This window comes from Notechis scutatus, chromosome Z (genome assembly GCF_049901735.1).
Source record: "Notechis scutatus isolate UNSWTSFEM ecotype Mainland chromosome Z, rNotScu1.2, whole genome shotgun sequence".
Taxonomy (NCBI): domain Eukaryota; kingdom Metazoa; phylum Chordata; class Lepidosauria; order Squamata; family Elapidae; genus Notechis; species Notechis scutatus.
The window spans coordinates 71,970,513-71,992,039 of NC_142025.1; the positions used below are offsets into that span (position 1 = coordinate 71,970,513).

The 21,527-nt window shown below is 42.2% G+C and overlaps 1 protein-coding gene across 1 annotated transcript in view; it reads left to right on the forward strand.

The window, feature by feature from the left end:
- The window catches only part of VOPP1 (VOPP1 WW domain binding protein), a 65,717-nt gene that overhangs the window by 2,702 nt on the left and 41,488 nt on the right, over positions 1-21,527 (forward strand). Inside the window, exon 2 of the mRNA XM_026682813.2 lies at positions 17,977-18,035. Coding sequence (XP_026538598.1) covers positions 17,977-18,035 — 59 coding nt within the window. The remainder of the gene's footprint in view (positions 1-17,976; positions 18,036-21,527) is intronic.

Genomic DNA, 21,527 nt, shown 5'->3' on the forward strand with positions numbered 1-21,527 from the left:
ATCTCTTTCCCCCTCTCTCTTCCCCTCTCTCTATATCTCTCTCTCCCCCTCTCTGTGTGATGACCCAGGATGTGTCACAAAAGCAACACAGTCAAATAAGCAAGAAATGTCCCTTTAATACCTCCAACTTTGCCCCCAATGTTCAGATTACCTTCAGCTGAAGAAAAAACTCTCCCAAGAACAGTCTTTAAGTGGAGGAAATTCAGTCCGAAAACAAAGTACATACAAACTGTAAATAAAGATCCCCACAAACCATGCTGCAGTAATTAACTTAACAAGGCAGGAGAAGGAATTGCAGACTTGAAAGCCCAGCAAAACACACACAGTTGAGAAGATGCCAGGAACCCAGATAAGCCTTGATGATACCAGATAATTCACGATTTGCTCCCAACAACTTTGCTGTATGCAGCTTTCCTTTTTAAATACTGTGTTCCAGCTACAGCTAATGAAGGGAATCAGGGCCCTTTCCTCCCCCATAAGCCACACAACTCATGTTGCTCTCTTCTCTGTTCCTCCCTGCGTGCCCTAGGATGAAGAGGGGATGGGCCTGGGTCTTCCTCTGAATCCCCTCTGCTTTGCTCTACCTCTCCCCTGCTCTACCCAGCTGGCCTTTGCCCTTCCCCAGCCAACAGATCCAAACTTCCACTCCCTGTCAGCTGCTTAGCTTCCCTCTCTGAATCAGATTCTGACAGGGGCATGAAATTCTGTATCTCTCCTCCCCTCTGTATCTCTCCCCCCCACTCTGTATCTCTCCCCCTCTCTGTATCTCTCTCCCCCTCTCTCTGTTTCTGTCTCCCTCTCTCTCCCCTTCTTTCTCCCCATCTCCCTATCTTCCCCTCTCCCCCTCTATCTCTCTCCCCCCTCTCTATCTCTGTGTCTCTCTGTTTCTCTTTCTAACTTGCCCTCTGTGTATGTGTGTATCATTCTCTGTGTGTGTGTGTCTGTTTGTCTGTCTGTCTGTCTCTCTCCCTCCCTCCCTCCCTCCTCCTTTTATTTCTTCTTTCTGGAAATCCAATCACCAGCCACAGCAGAGGCTTCCCTTTGGGTAAGCCCCCCACCTTCTCCTCTTGCTGTGGCAAGGCAGGGAGGGTGTGCACATGCAGGAAGACCTTACTCAAGCGAGCACCAAAGTGCAGCAAAGGCACACATGGGGCAGCCGGCTGCTTGCTTGAGGGTCTTAACAGGATGCAACTTCTCTTCTGCACTAAGGCTCCAGCGACCCTTCTCTTGGCTATTCATTTTATTTCTTCTTTTTTGAAATCCAGGCTGGCTGAGGAACAATTGCCAGCTGCAGCAGGGGCTTCCCTCTTTGGCTTGGCCAAGGGGTGGGCGGGGTGGGTGGTGGGCGACTTCTCATTTAAGAGAGGTCTCCCCAAGCGTGCGCACCCTCCCAGCCATGCCACAGCCAACCAGGGGGTTGTGAGAGGAGGAGGGGGAGGAGGAGGGTTGCCTGCCCAGATTTGTGATAGTTCTTCAGTCAGCTCAGATTTCCAGAAAGAAAAAATAAAAGAAATAGCCAAGAGCCCCAAAGAGAGCTTGCTCACACACACACACACTCCAGTCCTCGTATTAGTGAGGCCAGCGTTGGTTGCGAGGCATACCCAGCACCAACAAGGGCCTGAAGGTACTTACCACCTAGCACCAACAAGCAGCAAGAGTAAGGTGCTGGAGAATCAGCCCCGGCCGCTTCTCCATCCCCTGCTGTTGCTATTATCTTCTAAGGCCAGGCAAGGGAGTGCAAGGAGCGGGGCTAGCCAGTGATGGGACAGGGCGCCACAGCAGAGGGTCCAAAGAGCCGCATGTGGCTTCGGAGCCATGGGTTGCTGACATCTGTACGAGGCGAACTATTTTGAATCTCTTCCTCCTCCTCCATTATCACCACTATCACCACAGTTTTGAAATGGCTTTAATAAACAATTGGAGAATTTTCTATATAGCACCATCTATACAGCGCCGTTTTACCAAATGTAAAAATTTTCAATTATTTAGAATTATTCCATATGTGAATCAATAAATTAACTATATGCTATATAACTGTTATAATTGTTGCTGCACTCAGCGTGATAGGTTAAAACTTGGATTGCCAGGTTGGAGTTGGAATCTAAGATAAATCAAATATATCTTTGTCTAAGACCTAAGTTTGTTTGTTTATTTTTTTGACTAAAAATAAACCTGAACGGGAAAGTTAATTGCTCGTATCTCAATTCTGAATTGCATCATTTTCTACTCCCAAATAAGGAAAGTTACTTTGTTGGTCATATAAAAAATAGGACAAGTACTTTAATAAAGTTTACCTAAATTAGTTTGGAAATTGTTCTCCTGAATCTTCCTCAGACTAGGTGATAAGAAAAATGGAAAAGTAAAAAAGATATTAAGAATCTCAAGAAGAAAAATTTTAAGTAGCCAACATCCTATCATGTTTTATCAGGTGTGTTAACAGTTTCTAGTAATTAGAGTTGTCCTAGATTTCTGGAATGAGAAAAACAATAATGGTTGAGGATCTTTTTTTTTTAAAGAAACACTTGAACCTTATTTTAATAATAAAAAAAAAACAATAATCCAGTTTTACATCAAAATTTCTTGAAGAATAAAAACATAAATAGAACAAACGAGACAGTTTTTGCCAAATAAAAATTTGGGGGTATAACAATAGCACTTTATATACCGCTTCACAGTGCCTTTACTAAGCAGTTTTTACAGAGTGAGCGTATTGCCCCCAACAATTGGAATCTCAGAAGGATGGAAGGTTGAATCAACCTTGAGCCTGGTGAGATTTGAACTGCCAAATTGCAGTCAGCTGGCAGTCAGCAGAAGTAGCTTGCAGAACTGCACTCCAACAACCTATGGTTGGGGATGATGGTTGTTAAGTCAAGAAATCTATTTATTTTATTTGTCAATTGCTTACAAGATAATAGGTATAAGTATAGACATAGTTATGAATACATGGATACATATAAGAAAATAAACAATAGGACAGGGACAGTAGGCACTTTGGTGAACTTATGCACGCCCCCTACAGACCTCTTAGGAAAAGGGTGAGATCAATAGTAGACAGTCTAAGGTTAAAGTTTTTGGGGTTTGGGGAAGAAACCACAGAGTCAGGTCGAGTATTCCAGACATTGACCACTCTGTTGCTGAAGTCTTATTTCCTGCAATCAAGTTTGGTGCTGTTAATCATGAGTTTGGATCTATTGTTTGCTCTTGTACTGTTATGGTTGAAGCTGATGTATGACTGGTAGGACATTGCAATGTATGATTTTATATACTATACTTAGATTGGACCGAAGGCGGCATAGTTCTAGGTGTTCTAGGTCTAGAATTTCAAGTCTGGTGGCATAAGGTATTCTGCAACGAGTAGAGGAGTGTTAAATATTTTGTTAAATATCTTGTTAAATATTTCTGGACTTTCTCCACTGTGTTAATATCAGATATGTAATGTGGGTTCTAGACTGATGAGCTGTATTCAAGTATTGATCTAGCAAATGTTTTGTATGCTCTAGTTAGTAGTGTGATAGTACCAGAGAAAAAGCTACATAGGATTAGGTTAATGCCTTTTTGGCTATGTAGTTATAGTGGGCTCTAGCACTTAGATCCTTTGAGATGAGTACTCCAAGGTCCTTGACAGAGTTTGGATCATCAACAAGGTCTTGACTATTCAGCTTGTATTTTATTTACTGATTTTTTTGCCAATATGTAAGACAGAGCATTTATTTGTTGAGATTTGAAGTTGCCATTTGTTTGACCATTCTGATACATAGTCGAGGTCTTTTTGAAGGGTAGCAGAATTATCTGTGGTGTTGAATAGCTTTACATCATCAGCGAAGAGAATGCAATTGCTCTTAATATGATCACAGAGATCATTTATGTAGAGTATGAAGAGAGTTGATCCTAGAACACTGCCTTGAGGGACACCACTGTTGACAGGTACAGAATTTGATAGGACGTTTCCAATTTTGACCATTTGTTGTCTGTTTGACAGGAATGCTTCTATCCAGTTATGGAGGTGTCCAGAGATACCATAAGATTTTAATTTTAGTAGTAGTTTGTCGTGTACCACCGAACCAAAGGCTTTACAGAAGTCTATGTAGATTGCATCTATTGTTTTGCCCTGATCAAGTTGTGTAATCCATATGTTTTTGCAGTGTAAGAGTTGCAGATTACAGGATAGTTTTTTTCTGAAACCAAATTGTTAGAGAGTAGGCTGTTTGTCTCTAAATGGAGGATAATGGTTAATAATTGATTCCATGACTTTACAGGTGATGCAGCATAAGGAGATTGGTCTGTAATTTTCAACTAGGCTTTTTTGAAGATGGGGATGACCGTGGCTTGTGACCATAGGTTTGGCAAGGAGCTGGTCCTGAAAGATTTTTCGAAGATTATGCTTAGATGTTCGGCTATGGCAGTGGATAGCTTTTTTAAGAAGTAGGCTCGTATTCCGTCCGGCCCAATAGATAGAGATGGTTTTAGATTGAGCAGTGCTTTTTCAACAATGTCTTCTGTAAAATCAATATTTATTAGATCATTGTAGTTGTCTGTGGTTCGACTAAGAAATAATGGGCATGATTCATTGCTGTTTACAAATACTGAACCAAAGAATGTGTTAAAGAGGTTGGCTTTAATAGTGTCGTCGTTGCAGTCTTTACCATTAGGTCCTTTCAGGGGTGGGATGGACCTTGAGTCTTTTAGTTGGTTGTTTACAAAATTGTAGAAAGCGTGGGTGGAATTGGTGCATGGAAGTTTTTCCTCTTGTTTAATGTGATAATTGGTGCATCCAGTCTTTATCTGGTGGCATAAATTTTTGTATTGGCTTTTGAAGTTGGCAACATGACCAGATTTGTTTTTTTGCCAAAGTGATCTCTTTTTGGATTGAAGCTTCCTTATTGTTATGGGTAATCTGTTTTTTTCTGGTTTGGGGAGTTGTTATTGGTACATATAATTTGATGACTTTTTTGACTTCAAGTAAAAATATGTTGTAATGGTCTTCAACAGTATTGCATCCAGTGAATAGAAATTGCCAATTAAGAGATGAGAGATCATTGTCTATAAGATCGTAGTTGTCTTTTTTGAAGTTATAATTACGGATTACGTCATTGTGGTGATTTTTGCATGGACATATGTTGAGACAAAAGTCAATCATGTTGTGGTCACTGTTGGAAAAGGGTTCTATAATTTGTATTCCGTAAATTGAATTCAAACTATTGCAGAAGATGAGATGGAGGCAGTTGTTAAGTCTAGTATTGTTGTTACTAGTTGTTCCAGTCCCAGTCCAATAAGTTATTAAGTTATCTTCAGCTTGGCCCTCCATGGCCTAAGGTGTTCTTGACATAAACTCAAGGCTTCCTTCACCCCCGCTGCAGGCCTTCACCCCTCAGATCCATCATTTGGTGGCAGACCCAACTACATCCAAGATGTAGTCTCCATTGCCATCAGACAGGGCCTAGCAGAAGGGCTGCTATGAATTTTTCAACCCTCAAACAGGGCCCAGCCCCTCTTTGCTGGCCTACTACAAGCAGATGCCCCAGAGGGGACTGCTTCACCCACAGGAGCCCAAGGCCCCTTCTGCTCAATCAGAATGGGGAGGCACTAGAGCAGGGAGACTATACAGAACCATCGGAATGTAACCACTCTCCTGCTTCTGAACGGGAGGAGGGAGAGATCTGGGACCCCAACTCTCTGAGGAAGAGGAAGATCTGCTACCCGATCAACCCACATCAGCCACAAACCGGCTTTACTCAAGCCTCTCCTCCACAAGGCACTGGTTATTGCCCAGTGTCCCCAGAGGAGGCTGCCTTAGAACCTCAGGTGGTATAGTCGGGGTCCAGGGATTCCCTCTTCTCCAAAAACATAGTCCACTTGAAGGTCCTTCCATCACCCAGTTTTTCTGGATCTGATCAGAATTAACTTGCCTCTCCTGCCACAGGCCCCTACCCATCTTCATATGACAGGCGGTTCTACAATGTGGGCCCTTCCCTCGCTGCCGCTCTTACAATTCCCTCTGTAGACACTCCAGTCGTGGCTTCCTTCTCCTTGGGCACTCCAACTGAGCCCGAGGATGTACTTTAGGCAGGGGACAAACGTGCCGAGAAGATATTAAAATGTAACCACCAGGCCTCTGCTTCGGCTCTCCAGGCCTCAACTGCTGCATTGTTTTTCACAGGTCCTCTATCCGCTGGCTGCACCAGCTACAAGGCCACATATCTCCATCAGACTTGAGATCGCATCAAGATCTCAATAAGATTATAGCAGCAGTGGAATTCATGGGGACACCACCCTAATTTCCACCAGTTCTCCTCCAGGACCATGGCTTCGTCTGTGGCAGGGAGGAGACTGCTATGGTTACGAATTTGGCAGCAAAGTTTCGGCACAACTGGAAGCTGGCTTCGGGCCCCAGCACCAGTGAGAAGCTGTTCGATGGTGCTCTCGATCCATTCATCAAAATGAGGGTCAAAGGAAAAGTTCCTTCCTCGCCAGGCTGGAGGGCAGACTTCCATCCTGCCCCTTACCTGCCACCTCCATTTAGGTCCAAAATTACTTCTCGCTTCTCCAGGTCGCAGAGAGAGTATTCCCAGCACCAAGAGCAATGCCCTGACATACCGGGCAGACAACAACAAACTGCAGGTAAATGGCCCTTTTGTGGGGGAAGGGGTCGCTCATTCCGTCGCTCTAAATAATCCCTTGTTCTCCCCATCAGAGGTCATTTGGCCTTCTCATCCAAATGGGAGGAGTCAACGACAGACGCCTGGGTGCTCAATACAGTAAGGTCAGGGTTACAACTAGAATTTCTATCATCACCCCCAGGAAATTTCCTGCTCTGCCCCATCTCGTGGGACAATTCAAAAAAGGGCCCTTATGGAATCGGCCATTCAACACCAAGTTGACATAACAACCATTCAACCAGTCCCTGAACTCCAACGGGGACTTGGGTTTTATTCTCGGCTTTTTGTTGTCTCCAAGGCCTGGGGGGGCGTGGCGAGCTATTCTCAACCTAAAATTTCTGAATGCGTTTATCCCATTCAGGCACCTTAAAATGCAGATGCTGCATTCTATTCTAGAGAGTGTTTGGGAGGGCTATCTCCTCTCTTCCATTGAACTTACGACCCATCGGCAGCTCCTCAGGTTCTGTTATAATGGGGGACACTACCAATACAGGACCTTGCCCCTTGGCCTTTCTTCAGCCCCCAGATCATTTACTAAACTGGTGGCAACCTTGCCAGCCCTTATTAGGGCAATCTCAATAAGAGTCCAGTGTTACCTGGATGATATACTGGTCCAGTCATCTAAAGCAGCAGAAGATTTGGATATCACCATTCAAGTTCTCCAAGAGCATGGTTTCTCTGTCAAAGAGGCAAAAAAAGCCACTTTACTCCCAGCAATTCCTTACTCCAAAAGTATTAGATACTTTTTCCTGCAAGGTGTCCTTGTCCCAGGAACATCAGGAGAGCATCAGTTAATTGGCCATATAAAATCTAACCCTAGAGTGCCCCTGGCTACGATTTCCAAGCTCCTGGGGAAAATGATATCATGCATTAATATAGTGCCAGTTAGATTCCATGCCAGGTCACTCCAATGGTTTCTTCTACCTTATCAGAAGAAAGGTAGGAGTTGTTCCTCTTTCAGGTCAGATTAACTCCATTGGTCCTTAAATCTTTTCGATGGGGGTCATCTGAGGCATTTTCCATGGGACTCTTGTTCAAGGAACCGGACAGGTTAGTGCTGACCACGGATGCCAGTCTGTATGGCTGGGGAGCCCACCTTCAATCCAGGGTGGTCCAGGGACAATGGTCCCAGGCAAATTTGGCCATAATATTAATTGGCTAGAGCTTCAAGCGGTCCATTTGGCCCCTGACACAAGTAGAAGATGCTGTCTCAGATAGGGACATCCTGATCTTGCTTGACAAGGTGTCAACCAAGGCACATTTTAACCGCCAAGGCGGGACACATTCACTACCCCTAATGTTAGAGGCAGATCAACTCTGCTTATGCGCAGAGAGACACCAGGTATCGCTCAGAGCTGAACTTATTGCAGGCGGGGCCAATGTTGAGACTGACTGGCTTAGCAGAGCCACTACTGACCAGGCAGAGTGACGTTTGCACCCCGATTTATTTCAGGAGCTGTTGGAGCACTTCAGGTTGCCAGCACTGGATCTCCTCACTTCCCAGGACAACATGCAACTGCCGAGGTTCTACTCCAGGTGTGCGGTTCTGGGGGTGGAGGGAATGAACGCTTTATGCAGCCCTTGGCCATGGGAACTCCTGTATGCCTTTCCTCCTCTGCCCCAATTCCGGGGGTCTTCCAGAAACTGTGGGCAGAAAAGCAGAACTTATACTTGTAGCCCTCACTGGCCCAGGAGGCCATGGTTCACAGACTACTAAGTGTTCCATCTCCCGTCCTGGGAGGATTCTGAGAGTGTCGCTCAGACAGTGGGGATCCCTGATCCAGAACTATCATTCCTCCAGAGTAATAAGAACTATCCAAGCCTCCAGGGGACCCTTCACCAACTGCATTTACGATGCAACCTGGAAGGCTTTCAGTGATTGGTGTCATAAGTATGACATTGCCCCTTCCAGGGCCTTAAATGCCAGATTCTGGACTTCTTCCAAGAGAACCTAGACAAGGGACTTTCACCTAGCACTCTGCGGAGGCAGGTTGCAGCCTTGCCCTCTGTTCTATCCTTGGGGGGAATGGAATCTTTGTCTAGACATCCCACAGTCCGCAGGTTTCTGAAGGGTGTTACAAACCTGAGGCCTCCAGTGGTCATCGAGATCCCACATGGGACTTCTTTAAATTACTGCAGTCTGAGGTCAATTCCCTTGCAGTTTTTTGTCTTGTAAGGTGGCATTTCTGATAGCGATCACTCCTTCTAGAAGGATTTCGGTCCTGGCAGCTTTGTCTGTCAGGAAAGACATCTAGACCTTACCTTTTGTACCTAAGATTAATACTGGGTTCCTCAGATCCCAACACATAGTGTTACCTGATTTCTGTCCCCTTCCGTTCCACGACTTAAGAGCACAAGTGGCACTTCCTAGATGTTAGCAGGGTGCTTCGAATTTACATCAGACGTCCCTCTACATTTAGCAAAACGGAGGCCATGTTTGTGTCCTTTCCCCTTCCCATTGGGAGCAACAAAGCCTCTCCTCCCACCTTGAGTAGGTGGATCACAGCATGCATCGCACAGGCCTTCTAACCTTCCAGTACCCCAGGGCCTAACGGCGCACTCTGCTAGGAGTGCCTCAACTTCAGCTGCCTGGGCCACTCAGACACCCCTAGTGGAGATTTGCAGAGCGGCTACGTGGACCTCCCCGTCTCTGTTCATCAGACATTACCGTCTGGACTCCTATGCCTTGAGGAGTGCGGCTTTTGGCAGACGGTTGCTTCAGTGAGTGGTTCCAACTTCGGAGAAATTTGCCAGACGAGGACCCTCACATGGACATGCGGGCTTTAGTATGTCCCATCCTGGGCTCTCGCAGCAGCATTTAGGAGAATGGGCATTGGTAAATTTACCTGAGAACGCCCTTTCTATTGATGCTGCTAGAGAGCCCAGCCCCGCCTTTATTTCGTCCAGACTATGTTATACAAGACAGACCCAGCTTGATGATGTCATCAGGAGGAGTCTAACCCATCCTGGGCTCTCTAGCAGCATCTATAGAAAGGGCGTTCTCAGGTAAATTTGCCAACGCCCAATCTGTCCAACAAATATTGATATGCTTATGAGTTTTGAAAAATCAAAATTTTCAGGCAGGAAAGTCCCTTTTATTATGCTACTGTCTAAGGTCTTGGATAGTGGGATTTCATTTTCTTTTAATAGTAACTGTCCTGAGTCAGAGAAATCAACTGACTTGGGAACTATATATTAACATATTTTATTTGTAGTATATGCTTCTTTTGTACTAGATGTTTGTAAAGGTAAAGCTCTTAAGCAACATGATGTTTCTGTCAAACCCCACTGGGGTTTGCCATACCTGAGAGGAGTGTGATTAGGGAACAACAATGGCATGGAGAGAGAGAAATGCGGAAAATAAACAATATACCTTTTATTCAAATAGACATGCATTATGGTCTAGAATAGATATGATATGGATGTCAACAGAATTGGTTTCCAACATACATTGAAATAGAAGCAAGCACCTGGGCAGATCACAATCCAATACCACTTGTATGGAAAGGACAAAAAAGGAGATCTAGATGGACTTTAAATAACACAATATTAAAGGAAAAAGACTTTAAACAGAAAATTGAGAGAGAATTGACTTTTTTCTTCAAAGAAAACACAAAAGAGATACATCATTACAGAACCTCTGGGACACGATGAAGGCTTATACAAGAGGCTTGATAACGGACTATACAAGGAAGAGAAATATAAAACAGAAAAGAAACCTTTAAAATATTGGAAGATGACTACAAGAAGTTGGAAAAAGAATTACAGAAATTTCCACAAAAAAGGAGATTAAAATTAAAATGGACATAACTAAACATAAAATGGGGCTAATGGAAAAAGAAGAAATAGCATAAAAAAATAAAAATGCTAAGCAGAACTATTTTGCAGATGCAAACAAACCAGGCAGATGGCTAGCCTATAAATTGAGAAAGGAAAGAGACTCGAGAAGGATAAATCAATTGATAAATGAACAAGGACATGTATGCTATGGAAATGCGGAGAAAAAAATTATTCAAGATTATTATGGAAAACTGTACCATCAAGAGAATGTTCAGGAAGAAAGAATTCAACAATACTTACAGGAAGCAAATTTGCCTCAGATACCCAAAGATACTGAAATAATGTTAGAAAGTAACGTAACAATGATGGAATTAACAGAAGCTTTAAAAAAGCAAAACATTGGGAAAGCACCAGGTCCAGATGGTTTGCCAGTGGAATTATATAAGACATTCCAGGAAACATTGAATCTTCACTTATTAGAAGTTATGAATGAAGTTATGACAAAGAAGAAATACCCAAAACATGGTCAGAAGCATATATCACACTTGTACCGAAGGAGGACACAGACCCACAGCAAGTTAAAAACTACAGACCAATATTACTATTAAATTCAGATTATAAAATTTTTGCTTCAATTTTGGCAGAAAGACTGAAAAGATACTTAAACAATTTTATTCATCCTGATCAAAATGGATTTCTGCCAAAGAGACAGATTAAAGATAATTTGAGAATAATTTTAGATACACTGGAATACTATGAGGCACATCCCGAAAAACAAATGGCTCTGATATTTTTAGATGCACAAAAAGCTTTTGATAATGTGAATTTGCATTTTATGCTGTTACAATTGGACCAAATGGGCTTTGGTAAAAAATTTACTCAAGCCATAGAAATGATATATCATAAACAAACTGCAAAGGTTGTGATAAATGGAGAATTAACAGATTTTATTGATATAAGAAAAAGGACTAGACAAGGCTGTCCACTGTCACCTCTGTTGTTTGTGTTAACACTGGAAGTGCTAAATAGGAACATCAGAGAAGAAAAATAAATAAAAGGAATGAAAATATAAAAAGAGTATAAATTACAAGCTTTTGCAGATATGGTATTCATATTAGAGGATCCATTGGAGTCAGCACCTAAACTGATAGAAAAGATAGAAGAGTATGGGAAAGTAGCAGGTTTGAAAATAAATAAAAATAAAACAAAGATTTTAGCAAAGAACATGTTAGTAAGACGAAAGAAAGAATTGGAGGAAGTTTTGGGGATCCAGGTCACAAATAAGGTTAAGTATTTAGGGATACACATAACACCAAGATGTAGCACACTTAAGGAGGATAATTATCTCAAACTTAAACAACAGATTGCGACAGACTTGATAAAATGGGGAAATTTACAATTATCACTGATTGGGAGAATATCTACAATTAAGATGAATGTATTGCCTAGAATCTTATACTTATTCTAGACAATTCCAATCAGATTAGGGAAAGAATTTTTTGAAGATTTAAACAAAATAGTGCTAAAATACATTTGACAGGGGAAGAAAGTGAGAATAAAACTTAAATTGCTAGAAGATGCAAGAATAAGAGGAGAATTTGCTCTGCCCAATTGGGAATTATGCTACCAAGTGACGAGTCTGATATGGGTAAAGGAGTGGATAACACTAAGGAATACTTTTGAATTTAGAAGGACATGACTTGCTGTTAGGGTGGCATGCCTTCCTCTGGTATAAGGGAACTAAAATGCAGGGGTATTTTAGAAGACATTCTATTCGAGAAGCATTGTTTCTAAACTGGGAGAAGATAAAAAAGCAAAAAAAGCAATATTATTTAAAAATTCCACTATGGTTATCTACTATTGAAGCTTTTTCCTATAGGATATTGGACTATAATCCGGATATGGTTAGAAAAAACGACAAAACAACACAAAGACTTTAAACCTGAGATATTTTTATTGGGAATTATACCGGAAACATATTGTAAAGAATTGAAATATTTGATTGTAAATGTTTTAACTGTGGCTAGAATTGTATTTGCTAAGAATTGGAAAAATGAAAAAATACCTATGCAGGAGGAAATTATTAAGAAAATCATGGACTGTGCCGAAATGAGTAAATTGACATTTGAAATTAGAGAACAAGAGGATAAACAATTTTATATTATATCGGATTTATTTTATCAATGGTTAGATAAAAAGACATCGTGAAGAAATAGACTAGTAAGCCTTATAATAAAAGTTAATAGATTGATGGAAAAATAGTCAAATGAATGTTTAATAATTGATATTACATAAGCACAAGCTAGATTGATAAGGTGAGAATTTATATAACTTGTGAGTAATGGTAAAAAAAGGATAGCACAAAAAATTGTAACTAACATGCTGTATGTATATAATTGAAAGAGGGTTTTATGTTTTTATGTTTTGTTTGTATGTTTGTTGTAAAAAAGAAAAACTTTTTTAAAAAAACAATGGCATGACAACCATCAGCGAATGGTGGCAGCAGTCCCGGCTGCCTGGAACAGCTGATCAGGGGCATGCTGGGGGCCCGAGAGACAGCAGCCAACCATCTGTTCAGCAGTGAAGTCTCCAGAACCTACCAGGCAAAGGCGGAGTGGTACAGCAGTGTTTCCAGTCACCCAACCCAGCTGATCAGCCGATGTTGGGATGCCAATAACCAACTAACTGGTGGTGGTTTGAAAAGTGGTGGAAGGCCATATAACAGAGCCCTGGAAGACTGGTTGCTGGGAAGGGTTGCACAACTGGTGCTGGGAAGGAGATGACAGCCCTGACAGCCCTGACAGATTGTTTGCTGCAAAAAGATAGCTAGTTGAAAAGAACCAGTCTGCTACTGGATGGCTGGGGGTTGTCCAGGCAGGGAGGCCGTGGACCCTGCTTACCAAAGGCACTGGGAGGCAGTGGCTCCCAGTGCTGACTTTACAACGAACTTACACCTGTAACTGAACCAGTGGTGGAATTCAAATAATACAACAACTGGTTCTCTGCCCTAATGACCAGCTGGGTAGGCATGGCTGGGTAGTCATGTGACTGGGTGGAGTTACAAATCAGGCAGGGTACCAGAGCACCTTGAGGAATTAAAATAGTTAAAAACTATCAGCAGCCAATTCTTGCTCATAAAGTGAAACCCTTTAGCAGAGAAGTCATTTAAGTTCTCCAGAAAGAGCACACCCAGGAGAAGCAATCCTTAGATCCATTTGCACCCCTAAAAGATACCAGCTGTCTCATTCACCTCATAAGATATCCTAAGGAATTCATCCAGATTTAAGGAAAAAATCATGTGCCCTCCAGAAAGGCAGTAAAAAAGATCAGTGCCAAGCTTGCATCCTGCCTCTTGGAAGTACACCCCAAAAGGACTGTCAGGAACCACTAAAGCAGTGAAGGAAAATCCTCCCAGATAAAAAAGAAACCATGCGGCAGGAAAAAATTCAAACATAATACAAAAATTTAAATCAAAACATTTTAAATCCTTTTAAAACTAAAAGACAAGATCACATCCCAGGCAAGCTCAAGTGTAAACACTTGAGGTAAGCCTAACTACAAAGAAAGCAATTCGAGCTAGAAGGTAGCAAAAGAACAAACACAGAAGCTGTTGCTTGTTAAACCAATTACCAGAACACAGAAACTAGCCAGATTACTGAATCCTCCTTCTTTTCAGGAACAGAAATTAACCTTTTTTTCCCTTCCAAACAAAGCTGAATAGGCAAAATTATCCCATCAATAATTTTCAATAATCACCAAGCACAGAATTAAAATTCACCAAAATCCAGTTTTAGACCAAAACTCAGAAAGGATATGTAAACTCACGTTTGAATGTCAATCTTTCTAGCTAGCCTTGCTGAATATCACTCATCTTAGGTCCTTGTCATTGAAAGCTTCTTTCCGGCAGCTCTGCTTTGCTATTCAATTATTTCTTCAAAGTTGCATCCCAGCTGGAAAAACTCCAACAGGAGAGTATTTCCTCCCAAAAGCAGTGTAAAAAGTTTAAAACAACTCTTTCCCTTTAAGAAAGTCAAGCCCCAGCAAAGTACCAGCAAAGAAAAGAAAAATTCTGGAGATCAGGTGACAATAAGTCTGGGTGTACTGCCATGAACCTTTAGCTGTTATAAGGGTTAACTAAGAGGCGGTTTCTGTAACCAGGGCATAAAGATTAGTCTAGAAACAACACTAGAATGTTTACTTCCTGCCTTCCTTACGGGATTAGTGGAAAAAAACAAAAGGAGATTTCTTCCAACAACTGGTTCTCCAAACTGCTTAGAAAGTTAACAACTAGTTCTAGCAAATAGTTGAGAACCAGTTGAATCCCACCACTGAACTGAACTCAATTTGTGCTGAGGTTCCAGCCTGAATAAACCTGGATTCTATTTCATGGTTCCAGAGCGATTGTGCTTCTGTGTTGGTCAGGTCCGGAGCTTGGACCATTGAGATGAAGTCAGTGTTAGGAGCCACTGCCTCCCAGCTGTTCAGCAATGAATTCTCCAGTGCCTACAAGGTGATGGCAGTGTTTCCGGTCACCTGGCCTAGCTGATCAGTGGGGTGCCGGGATGCTGACAACCAGCTGGCCAGTGGTGACTCAAAAAGCGATGGGCCATAGAGCGGAACCCTGGAAGACTGGTTGTTGGGAGAGGCTGCACAATTGGTTGCTGGGAAGGAGATCGGAGCCCTGGTAGACTGTTTGCTGCAAAAAGACTGCTAGCTGAAGAGGGATGTTCAGTTACTGGATGTTGGCTGAATGGCTGGGGGCATGTCCAGGCAGGGAGGGTGTGGATTCTGCCTACAAAAGACACTGGGAGGCAGTGTCTCCCAGCGTAGTCTTAACAATGGACTTATACCTGTAACTGAACTCAATTTGTGCTAAGGTTCTGACCTGAATAAACCTGGATTCTATTTCATGGTTCCAGAGCAGTTGTGCTTCTGTGTTGGCCAGGTCCAGAGCTTGGACATTAATTTCATTTACAATAATTTCAGGGGAACACAATGACTTAGTGTTAAAGACGCTCAGCTGGAAAGCTAATAGTCTGGGTTTGAGACAATGGGGTGAGCTCCCATTAATTGTGAGTAGATAAATAGGTACCACATTGATGGGAAGATAACAGCATTCTATTTAGCTCCCTTGGCTGAAAAGCAGACATGAGTCACACACCACAGGACAGAGGAAATCTTTACCTTTACAATAATTTCATGTAAGATCTCTAGGAATTATCTTTATTTTAAATTAAAAATGAAGCAAATTACAGAAAAAAGTTTTTTTCTGTAGTTTCTTCATTTTGAAATATCTGCCTTTTTTAGTATTGCCAATTCAGAAGGCAATACCTTTTAGCTTATCTGGTAAATACAAATATTTCTTTATTTTGAAAGACTAAGAAAGGCATTGTGCTAGTTCTAATACAGTTCCTCTAAGACAGAAATATATTTACCATCTATCAATTAATGACAGTGTTCATCTTTTGCAACTCAAATTGATAGTTCTTTCTGAAAAAAATTAAGGTACAAACATTGCAATATATTCTACTGAGATTCTTTCCAGTATTAATTCCTATTAACCTGCATTAATTCCAACTAAAACACTATAATTGATATTAGGTCTCTGAACAATGAAGAACACTAAGAAATACTGATTAAATGTGTTATAAGTCTGTTGTAACCATACATGCAATCTAATTATATTATAATGCTAAATGAATGAGTCATCTCTCTGAATATCAAAAAGATTTCAGAGATAATTTTGTCTTCATCATGCATTAAAAAAGTCAAATCTCTAGCAACAAAATATAAGTAAACATTTCCATCAACTCATAAACAAGATAGTTAAGACAGTTTGTGCATAAGCATAACTCCAAATAAATTTGAAAATCCTAGAAAGGAGAATATCGATTTTCATTTGCCAAATTGAAATAGGCTATCATTACTTGTTAAAGTAATTGATTAGTTCTATGTATTTGATAAATGTAGAAAGTCTTATGGTTTTGTGCTTAAGCAAAAATTCTAAGATATGGGTAAGGTTAAACACGCAATTAGGTGAGGTGACCAGTTTTGTTAACATATGCAAGCTGCACACTATTTTTCTACTGCAGGTGAATATTCAATATGTGAATATTCAGTATGATTAAAAAAGTAAAATATTTAAACAATTATAATAGCAATATTAACATTGATATTTGATATTATTCAGAAATATTTTATTGTTTTAAACCCAAACTTCCTAAGTTTCTAAGTGTATTACAACAGGATGTTTTAGAACATTGAAATAATTTACACTGATGCTCGTATGTATTTTGAATTTAATCTTATTTGTCCCTTGTCAAAAGTGTAGAGGCTGTTACCTGTAGATAGGGCCTGTGACCCAATGGACAAAACCTGTAATTCCGTCATTATCTTTCTAGAATAATTGTTCAGTGTGATATTCAGTTGAGAATTAAATCTGCTCAAATGACAGCTTCCATTTTACAATCCAACATGTAGCTTGTTTATATTTACATAGTGTGGAAAGAAGAGGAATATCAACAGAATGAGCACACTAAAAAAAATGCCTTATTTTGAACAAGCATACAATATCCCAATTCCAAACAGCTGGAGATGTTACCATAGAAATATTGGGTAGAGTAATTCAAGATAGAAAGAGTTCTGAATCAATGCAAAGCAACAGTGAATAAGGGAAATATTCCATTTGTTTTAAATCTACCCTTTGTCAGTCTAAGGCCCGTCAGATATATTAGATGACAATTTACAAACGTCTTGCTAGCTGGGAGTTCTTGTCCAGCATTCCTGGAAAAGTCTATTATATAAAAGTGGAAGAAATGGTGTCCAAAAAATAAAAAAGGAACTCAAGTAAGAGAACATAGTTCCTTCTAAAATTTTGCATTTCTCCAGCAGTCATACTCCTTTCTTTCCCTAATGCCTGCAACTAAGTTGGCCACCTGTGTAGATGATGGAAATCTGATGTAATTTGACTTTCAGAAATTCTGTAGTTGGTTCAATCAGATTTATTTCAAGATTAATGTTTTGATCAGAAGCAACATACTAGTAGGTAAACCTAATTTGGCATAGTAGGAAGATTTCCTTCAAGTAAACGTGAAGAATTTCACTGCAAATGTTTGCATATGCTTGCAGTTTGTGATAAGAGAAAAGGTTATGATTTGTCTAGGATTCCTGGGGGCAAAGTAGATGTACGGACAAAAGATCCTTGCCATCTCTTTATTTCCCTTTTAATGGCAAGAGCCCTGAAGAAAACTGTGGAAGAAATAGTTCAGAGATAACATTTAATCTTTTCCCAAACTGGTAACTTTTATTATCCTAGGATTTATTTAAAATTATTTTCATTCAACTCCACATGCAAAATGTAAGAACTTTTGGAAATTATATTTCATTCACATCTAGATAGCAGCAGATTGGAAAAACCTCCTGGAGATATTTTTTTTACTTCATTAGAATTTCTGATAAATGAAGTTGTAATATCCTTTATGTTTATAATGATTCATGCTGGCATCTGATGAACAACACTATATTTTTTCTTTCTTTTCAGTATTCAGAGGCCAAAAAGCAATGCTGGTACTTTGAAGGGGTGTTTCCTACATATTATATGTAAGTGATCCTCCTTTTTTCTTTCTATTTATTTGTCTATATGACTGTGCTCATGTGGGATAAAAGTTTCAAATCCTGTTCCTAGTGGCAATGACTGCAATTATAGGATACATCAGTGGAAGCAAAACTAAATTTATGTATTATAACAAAAGTCACATTAGAAATTAATAACATATACTATCTAGAGCAGTGGTTCCCAAACTTTTTCAGTCCACCGCCCCCTTGGTGCTACAAACTCATCCTCAGTGCCCCCCACCCAAGGGTGGGATTCAAATTTCTGAGGGCGTGGCCTAATTTGAAGGTGTGACTTTCTGGTCATGTGACTGGGTGGGTGTGGCTTGCTGGTCACGTGATTGGGTAGGTGTGGTTTGGTGGTCACGTGACTGGGTGGGCGTGGCTTGCTGGTCACGTGATTGGGTAGGTGTGGTTTGGTGGTCATGTGACTGGGTAGGCGTGGCCAGGTGACTGGCAAACCAAATATAAGTGGTCCTCACTTAATGGCCGGTTGTTTACCAAGTGTTCTAATTTGTGACTGGCCTTGCCAGAGCTACCGTATATGCCGGCGTATAAGACGACCCGGCGTATAAGACGACCCCCCAACATTTCCACTCAAAATATAGTTTGTTATATACTCGCCCCCTCTTCCGCACGCCTTCCACTTTTGCACTTTTTTTTTTTTTGAGGCACTTTTGTCTACCGTGGAAACGAATCCCGTGAAGCTGAAAGGAGCAGCCAGCCTTCTCCCAGCTCCCAAGGAAACTAGGCTTGCACCGCCCGGGCTCCGCTGAGGTATCTGACTGGGGCTGTCAGGAGTTGTTACCGCTGGCGCGGCTCCAGTCCCGCGTTGCCTCGGGAAGGGAAAGGCAAAAAGGAAGAGCCGCGGCGGCGCTTTGCAATGGCAGCAGCGGCTCCTGGTTTTGCCTTTCCCTTCCCGAGGCAACGCTGGACTGGAGCCGCGCGAGCCGCGCCAGCGGTAACAACTCCTGACAGCCCCAGCCGGATACCTCAGCGGAGCTCGGGCGGTGCGAGCCTCGCTTTCCTGGGAGCTGGGAGAAGGCTGGCTGCTCTTTCGGCTTCATGGGATCGTTTCCACGGTGCGCAAAAGTGCCTCAGCCACGGCAGCCGCAGTGCTTCCCAATTACTATTTGCCGGCGTATAAGACGACCCGGCATATAAGACGCACCCCCCAATTGGAGGCATCTTTTTCAGGGCAAAAAAGTCGTCTTATACGCCGGCAAATACGGTACTTGATCTGTTTTTGGAGTTTTGACAGCCATGCACACACACACACACACACACACACACTCCCTTCTAATCCTGTTGAAGCAGGTCATTGGACTAGAATTGGCAAAGCATCTCTGATTAGATTCTAGTAGTGAATAAAATCTAATCAGAGATGCTTTGCCAATTCTTGTTGATTTGTTTTATTTGTATTTCTTTATTTTATGTTGCTGAATTGCATTGACATGTGTGTCCCTTCTTGTGCACAACCCAGAAGCTTTTGTAATTCTTTGCAGAAAAAATTACCGACCTCTGGCTTTGCCCTACTTTTCAAATGTGCCACCACTGCCACGTTCTAGGTGCTGGCCCCGCAGGTCCACTCCATTGAGCCCACTGCACCAGAGGGACCTGCCCAAGCAAGTCCGAGCAGAGTGGTGCACCAAGTCAATGGGGTGAGTCTGAGAGAGGGAAAGAGAGAGAGAGAAAGAGCGAAGGAAGAAAAGAAAGAGAAAAGGGAAAGAAAGAAGAAGGGACAAAGAAAGATGGGGGGATGGAAGGAAGGGACAGAAAGAAAAAGAAATAAAGAAGGAGGGAGGAAGGGAGAGAAAGATAATGAGATATCTATTCTAGTCCAATCACCTGCTCCAACAGGGTTAGGAGTGTGTGTGTGTGTGTGTGTGTGTTCTCCTTGTAATTTACCAGTACATTTTGGTTTTTTCCTTTTTCAGAGTTGGCATTGTAATACATTGGGGAAAAGTAATTTTTTAGGGTGGAAATCTGGTCCAATGGATCCTGTTTAAAGCCTCAACAAAATGTGAGAGCTTCCTGATAGTCTTGACCATGTTTCGTCCACAAAACCTTTAATAGAAGCCAAAGATGTTTCAATGTGCTGGCAAAGATCTCTCTCTCTCTCTCTCTCTCTCTCTCTCTCTCTCTCTCTCTCTCTCTCTCTCTCTCTCTCTCTCCCTTCCTCTCCCTCTCCCTCTCCCTCTCCCTCTCCCTCTCCCCCTCCCTCCCAGACTGGCTTTGCTCTACTTTCCTGATGTGCCTGCGGGGCCGGCGTTTCGAACATGGATGGATGGATGGATAGAGAGAGACAGAGAGACAGAGAGAGAGGTAGGTAGGTAGGTAGGTAGGTAGATGGATGGATGGATGGATAGATAGATAGATAGATAGATAGATAGATAGATAGATAGATAGATACATAGATAGATAGATAGATAGGTACATAGGTACATAGATAGGTAGAGGCAGGCAGGCCTTTTGGATGAATATATGGATAGATAGGTAGGCAGGCAAGCAGGCAGGAAGACAGACAGAAAGACAGACAGACCTTTTGGATGTATGTATGGATAGGTAGGTAGGTAGATAAATAGATCTATATTGGCAAGATAGGTTGGTAGGTAGACAGAAAGACAGGCAGGAAGGCAGGCAGGCAGACAGACAGACAGACCTTTTGGATGAATGTATGGATGTAGATAGATAGATAGATAGGTAGGTAGGTAGGTAGGTAGATAGATGATAGATAGAGAGATAGATAAATAGATAGATGATAGATAGATACAGAATGTGACAGTGGCAGCACTTGGGAAAGTAGAGGCTTTGCTCTATTTTCCCAACGTGCTGCCGCCGCTGCGTTCGACATGCCAGCTCCGCAGGCTCACCCCATTGTGCCCCTTGCACCACTCTGGTGCAACAGTCAATGGAGTGAGCCTGCGGTGCTGGCACCTTGAATGCCCTCCTGCTACCTCTTAGCGCCCCTCTGCTGGCCCCCTTGGTGGCATTAAGAGGTGGCAGGGGGCATTCGAGGTGCCGGCACCGGCAGACTCACCCCATTGACTGTTGCACCAGAGCAGTGCAAGGGGCTCAATGGGGTGAGCCTGTGGAGCTGGCGCATCGAACGTGGCCACAGCGGCACGTTGCTTTACTTTCCCCACATGCCACTGCTGCTGCATTTGAGGCGCTGGCTACCGAGCGGTGCAAATGTCAATGGGGTGAGCCTGCGTGGCCGGTGCCTCGAATGCCCCCCCCTTGCTTATTAGTGCCTCCCTGCCAGCCCCCTTGCCTCTTAGCACCCCCTAAGGCATCCCATCACCCCCAGGGGCGGTACCACCCACTTTGGGAACCACTAATCTAGAGAATCACCTTTCCCACTCATTGATGTCTCCCTCTGTTGTAGTCCTACTAATCTGCCTTTACAGATTACTGTAGTCCGACATGTGTCTACTTGATCAACTATTATCTGTTCTTGACTGAGAGCAGCTCTCATGC